General features: G+C 33.1%; 1 protein-coding gene across 1 annotated transcript; it reads right to left on the bottom strand.

Annotated features, from left to right (window-relative positions):
* Positions 1 to 1,188: 1,188 nt before the first annotated feature.
* On the bottom strand, positions 1,189 to 6,651 carry LOC132757973 (sulfotransferase 1A2-like). The gene is made up of 5 exons (XM_060749472.1): positions 6,462 to 6,651; positions 5,582 to 5,751; positions 4,454 to 4,604; positions 3,696 to 3,989; positions 1,189 to 2,878 (listed from the first exon to the last, which is right to left on the bottom strand). The coding sequence occupies exons 1-5, from the start codon at positions 6,649 to 6,651 to the stop codon at positions 2,766 to 2,768; spliced, it is 918 nt and encodes a 305-aa protein (XP_060605455.1). The 3' UTR covers positions 1,189 to 2,765.
* Positions 6,652 to 6,920: the final 269 nt, after the last annotated feature.

The raw sequence follows: 6,920 nt of genomic DNA, 5'->3' as shown, positions 1-6,920 counted from the left end.
TGATATATATTTTCAGAATGGTATAAAATATCGGGAATATATTGCCGGCGGTGTAAACAACACTTGGACAGTTGTTGGAAATGATATTGTACTGGACAAACTGAACCAGACGTTAGTCGGTGGCATTATTGATGTAAGATATTTTCCCACCAAAACGGAACTTTGTATTTATTTTATAGATATGTATATGCATATTAAAACGAAGCAAATTGGTGCTATTGTTTTTAAAAATGACTTTGAAACAAAAAACACATTTTTAAAAAATGACGGTTTTGTAGTTAGTCTATCCATATGAATAAATCAACAATTTATAATCTATAAATAGTTTTGTTAACCAAAGGTAACATTATTTAAAAACATAAAATAGACTTCTTTTGTATGATAGCAAACATAGTCAAAACTTCTCATAACTTATATGTGATACACGTGACATTTTCTTTTTTTTTGTGCAATTCTCTTCTATAGCACAGATCAGAAATAATTGCTACATACGCGTTGTGTGGATCAGCCTCGTTTGCAATCATGGGTTTGATTCTAGGGACATATGGTGTTATGCTACCAGAGAGGTTAGGAGAGATAACTCGGTATATATTTCGAGCAATGATCGTGGGTACAGTAGCGAGTTACCTCACAGCTTGTTTCGCAGGTATCAACGTTTCTTCTGAAACTCTGAAAAGCAATTATGAATTTGGCCTCTTTTTAACTTTTGTAGCCCTCCTTCGCAATTTCCCTCCCTGACTCCCTTTTGCGTCATACATATATGATCTGCACACATTTGATCTTTTTTCCACTGTTGAGTTTGTTGCGGTTTGAGGTTTTTGTTATCATTTCTTGTCCTGCCCCATGTGCACTATTCCTCCTTGATACTTTATGCGGTGCCCGACAAGGTACCATTCAAGTGTGTGCGTGCGCGTGTGTGCATGTGCGTGCGAGTGGTCTGATTTTGCGTGTGTGGATCGTGGGTTGGGATAGTGAGTTTTTTTTTGCGATGCTCTCCTTTGTTCTTTATTTCATTTTTTAAAGTTTACATTTAACAAGATATCTTTCACTAATTCTATGCTGAATTAGACCTTACTATTGATAGAGAACTAGAATTCTTGAAACACTCTCGTATTATTGTTTCATATAAAACGAATCTTATGTACAGTGATGAGCCATATGCGGTGTTCCACTATAAGCAAACTCTAGTGAGATTCCACATCAACCATTTATTGTTGATAAGAACACAACATCTTTAAATAATTTAAAGATAATCTTTCACTGAATACAGTATTCATACTATATAAATGTTTTTACAAGTATATATGGAAAGTAAAAAATGGGTTATGAAATGGCTGAATTACCTGATATTCGAAAACCACGCTTGAAACTGTTGAAGTAAATATTAAACAAATCGCAAACATTAAACAATATAAAAAACACATTTTTATATGCCTTAATGCCTAATGTACAGCACATTGATGATATTCAAGTTTTTTGTTGTTGTAAATACAGGATTTATTTTCATCGAGTGGAATGAAAATAAATATTTCATGAGTGGAGGTAGCAACGAGTGAAATATGATATGTTTTATACCACAATATGAAAACAAATCCTGTATTTAATAACTATTTAACAACTTGAACTTGAATTTTCTGTTTATTATATACATTTTTCTCTTTTTTGACATTACAATCTGAAAGACTTCCCAATAAATTTTGTTTATTGGCTGAATTTAGAAGAAAGTAGTCCGGCAAGACACCAGTGAAAAAATGGAAAATATGTTTCACAGCAGTAAAACATAAATTTTAACAGTAAAAATACGGGCCATGAAAATACGCATTTTATTTCATCAATTTTTCTCAATATTTCATAGTATATAATAAAAGTATATATATTGCCTGTTTTATCTTTGCAGGACTACTACACGAGGACGACGTCTCCACGTATTAACATACTGAACGCTACTCACATAGTAAATAGAAGACACTGACCGCTACTCATATAATTAATTTTATTTAATGGCATGAAAATGTCAGTGTCAAAAATTTTCGCACGGATGTTTCTAAATGGATATTTCTTAAATTCTTCATTAAAAGCCGTTTCCATATTTATGTGATTTTAAAGCCGGTGCTTATATTTCGCCCATTAACAAACCCGACAAAACCAAGCCTATTTTCCCCGATTTCATTAAATGCCACTACATTAACAAATCATGTGCTTTTTCAAATTAATACTGTAACGTACTTTTGCCGCAGTTTTCAAAAATACGCCACAAGTTCTACTGTATAAACATATATGCTAACTTAGATACAGCACCGGGTTTCAGTATTATATTAGTGGACTCTTTTCTTTAGGATTTCCGAAAATAATACAACGCTTTCATCAAGTTTCAATATTTTGGCATCAGTTCTGTATACATAAACTGCATATATATATACTAACATTTAATATATCTCATCATCAATATACAGAAATAGGTTTCAGCATCATTTCATAATAGTTTGGTCAACAAAGAAGAGCAACCATCACATAACGCAGCCAACGCAATACAAATTCGCAAAGAACCACTAGAAAGGCACCTTGTGTGATACCCAACTTGGATGCGAGAGAAAGGTTGAGAATAAACTGAAAAAAACGTCAAGAGCAATGAAATCAAAGATCACATAAATAGAATAAAAACGAAATCTTAGAATCAGATGAATGTTTTATTTAGTTACTGTTGAGTTGATGTTTAATGGGTACTACAGGAATATTAAGTTTTGATGCGATAACAGCATTTGTCTTCACACAAATTTGAATGAGAACATGTCGAGATCTTTTGTTTCCTCATCCCACCATTTATCAAAATATTCGTTTTGTGCAACAGTGAGCCGGTTCTTCCAGTTTCCAATTCCACCTGAAACAATAGAAAGATACCAATGTAAGGCTTCTTCTGTTAAGATATTCTCCTTTGAAAATATATCCAAAAAAATGTAACACCTTCCCCAAGAAGTCTTATCAAAAGTTGTCCTGATTTTTCAATGCATAAAAAAATGATACTGTAACCATCTTAGTGAATCACAATGCATGGTAAAAATCAGGGGTTTTAAAATTAACCATTACAGTAATCTGCTGAATTTCCTACGTGGAAAAGTTCAAATTATTTTCTGGGAAATCGAAGTGAATATTTAAGTTACTCAGCCGACAGTCAAGAATCTGGTCAGAATGCACGGATGTGCAGGTTTGACCCGCTCTCTACTGGCAGGGTAGGTTAGAGTTTTATAATGATAATGATGATTTTATTATATAATGTCCAAAATAATCTTGTTGTAATACAACCTAAATGTAAACTTTTTGATGTTATTACTTCCATATGGAACATTTTTGTAGCAAAAACTGTTCACTCTAAGTACAAAGTATGTCCATAACATTACAGAATCTTATATTTCTAGATCTAGTTTAAGCATATTCTTTTTTCTTTTATATTAAAAATCATTTCATTCTTATTCTTTTTGCATACAACTTGTCTCGTGCATTTATTTTATTTAACATGTCGTAAGTATATATTCGACCATACCAGGGACACGGCTTTCAGTTTTCTCTGGTATAAAGCCTTTTACACATGAGACTGATTTTCAAACTGAAACTACTTTCATTTAAAGCGTGCATGTCTTTCCCAAACAGTGCATACATTTTCATATGCTTTTCAAACAACATAAATGGGCTCTTGTTACCTTTTCTAAACATGTTAAAGTCAGCATTCAGTGCAGCTTTTTGTGCCTGTCTCATTGCATCAGTCATTTTTTCATCTTTTACTTGTCTCATTTTATCTATTTGGCAACTTTCAACAATTTGACGTAGTAAATCAGCGCTAACTTCTTTGCCAAGAAATTCGCAAACCTTCCTCATTTCCCCTAAACAATCCGCTATAAGGTCTTCATAATATACAACATGGACCGGAAAATCCGGATTCTCTTTAATGAAAGTCTGCCATTCTCGCAAATATTCGGGATATGACCCGTAATCCACTGAAATATATTATGTGTGAAGAAAAATATAAAACTTAGTACCATAAACTGAAATACATAACAAAATCAACGTACTAAAGCAAAAGCATATATTTTTAAACAGCTAAAATGTAATCAAAATATTATTACTGTAACAGTTTTAATGACTGTCGTAGACGTTTTATTTTAAATTAATGAAATATTGAAGAAAAGACAGACATGAGCATTATTCAAATTCATACAAAAGAGTTAAAGATGTGATCAATAATCCCGGAGGACCAGAAGAATGTAACAATGCGGTTGATAAAATGAAATGCATACAAAATTTTGAATGCTACGACACATCACATCCATTAAAAGTTCCATTTTTGGATTGAATTTTATTTTTGTGATGTAGCTAATAAATTAAATGATAATCCGACTTAAAGCTGGTACTTAAAACATACACGAAGCAGTTCATGTTTATAAATTGCTTCAACAGATACCTCCTCCACTCTGAAACAATCGTAAAAAGTTTTCAAATTTTCCATCATATTCGTAGAACTTTATTCCTTTAAGGTGATGGTAGAAAGACACTGCAACATCTTTTGGATTTCTCAGTAACAAAACCATTTTCAATCTCTTCTTTATGATGTCCTGAAAGATCAAGGAAGGAAGGAGTTTTTTATACAGTCAGTACAAATCTGACTTGTCAAATTAAAACAGTAGCTTGCAATAACCACCAAGCCCAATCAAACCGAGCTTACAACATTTTCAATTTTTCAGTGTTGGGCTTTCTTAAGGGATTCTGTTTTTCTCTAATTTAGTAAGATCTAAATTTCAGTATGTTATATTGCATAAGTATTCAACACACTTGATGTACCTAAATACAGAAAAACTTGACACCTATAAAAACGCCTATACAACTATTAAACCTGTGACACTTTGAATTCATGTACTACGTACACGTTAACCTATACACGTCATTGTCTAAAATTAACTAATTCTAAATGTGTCTGACATATTTGTCTGATGAGCTGCATATAAAACAGTTCTTTATTACTTTGTTAACTAAAGGTCTATATATAGTTATTTTGATTGATAGTTTGGTTTAGTTTTACGGCGCACCAACACAACTCAACCCTTTTGGCGCCGAAACAGGAAATATAATTTTGGCTTACATCAGGTGTTACAAACTTAAAGCTACTCCATGGGTCAAACTACTTAACTTGATGAAGCTAAAATATGCATAGACTTAAGTAATTCGAACCCACGAAGTTGCCTCTTACGACACTCCAAGAGTAAACTGTGGCTGTCATACTAATTCTTCAATACGTCAAGGCAACCCCTAAGCCACAAGGGGGTAGTTTGTTTTTTTCTCACTTGATCAAAGATATATCGGCTTCGGACTATTGATTTTGGTCAATATAAATTTTCTCAGGTCCGAAAACTATATAATATAGACCTCCAAATAATTGTATAATTGTATAATGTATATTATGGTGAAACATAGAACCAAATGAGAATTGCCCCTTGTACTGACATTAATTTTATAAAACAATTTTGTATAAGCTGTTAACTTATTGTAAAATTTTAGCAAATTGAATGCAAAACACCATATGCATATATCTTACCTTTGGCAGATATCTTATTTTCAAGTGTGTATTTAAAACTCTTGGAGAAGATAAATTGTCTACAACTTCCGTCGGCAAAGCTTCGATCATCTCACGAAGTTTATTTGCATTTGACACTTCTGCCGTTTGTTTAATTACCATCTGAAGCATTTCCCATAGCCAATGTGTTCCTGAACAAGATACAACGTAACTAGTTAACCTCTTAATTAACTAGTTAGTTATGGTTATCTGATGGCAGAAATATGCCACCATAAAGAATACATGCTTATATCTAAATATCCTCGATATTTGATCTGGTAATAAATAATCAAGTAACAAAGTATTAATAGCAAAACCTTACAATTTGGAGTTGTTTTGAAATTTAACGTTCAAACCATCAGTTAAACAAATGAGTTCATAGTAAAGCTATTGTTAAACTTTCAATATTGCGACAATTAGCAATATAAACGAAGATATGCGATGTATTAGTAATAGAAAGAGCATAGAAACACGAGGCTATCTGATTTGTACGAGGGGGCGTAGTCCCCTAGTATTAATCAGATTGCCGAGTGTTTTGATGTTCTTTCTCTTTTGTATCATAGTCAAACATAAAAACACGTTCCCTGTTATCACAGTATGAAACCCCGGAAAAAAAAGAACCAATGAACGAGCACCTGAATATGATATTTCTGTCGCATTCCCTTTATCTTCCGTCACAAGAAGTAAACCCCAGCAAAAATGAGCCAATCAATGGGCATGCTCTGGAGTGCGGGTAACTGATACCAAAGGTCAACAACAATCATAGTAGCCATGCGCCCAATCACGCAGCATCACCGGGCAGACATGCAGTGGGCACCGATCAAGTACGAGAGGCAAGTAAACAATATGAATATAAACATACCTGTTTTTGGATATGAGTTGAGAATAATGTCATCGTCATAGCATTTTATGTTTGGGATATTGTTAAAACTTTCCTGATGTTGTTCAAACGTAAATCTAAATGTACATTGTCTGTATCCATTATCTTCATCTACAACGTCAACTAGCAAAGTATCACCACCAGCAACGTCTTCAAACTTTTGTCTCGGCATCTTATTAAAACAATAAGAAAATAGAATGCTAATCTCTATGACTTACATAATTTTAAGCATGTTATGCGCTTGAAAATACATTTATCTCAAAGAAACAAACTGTTCGAAGTAAGTTAAATTGGGGCTTCGTAGCCGAGTGGTTGAATTCCTTGAAATTGAATATTTTGTCCTTTGTCGCCATTGGTTCGAATGCCGCTAAATAGCTATCAAGTTTAATATCTGAATAATGCACGAAGAGAGAACTGATGTATTTTCCTATCTACCAATAA

This window comes from Ruditapes philippinarum, unplaced genomic scaffold (genome assembly GCF_026571515.1).
Source record: "Ruditapes philippinarum isolate M1 unplaced genomic scaffold, ASM2657151v2 ctg16671_1_1_1_1, whole genome shotgun sequence".
NCBI lineage: Eukaryota > Metazoa > Mollusca > Bivalvia > Venerida > Veneridae > Ruditapes > Ruditapes philippinarum.
This window is presented reverse-complemented; position numbering and strand designations above follow the sequence as displayed.

What these genes read in the sequence shown, in the direction of transcription:
- LOC132757973 (XM_060749472.1), bottom strand. Translation starts at nt 6,651, where the DNA reads ATGCCGAGACAAAAGTTTGAAGACGTTGCTGGTGGTGATACTTTGCTA. An exon ending in CAACTCATATCCAAAAACAG is followed by an intron (nt 5,752 to 6,461) that starts GTATGTTTATAT and finishes TATCTTGTTCAG; the next exon opens with GAACACATTGGCTATGGGAA. An exon ending in AAATAAGATATCTGCCAAAG is followed by an intron (nt 4,605 to 5,581) that starts GTAAGATATATG and finishes TTGATCTTTCAG; the next exon opens with GACATCATAAAGAAGAGATT.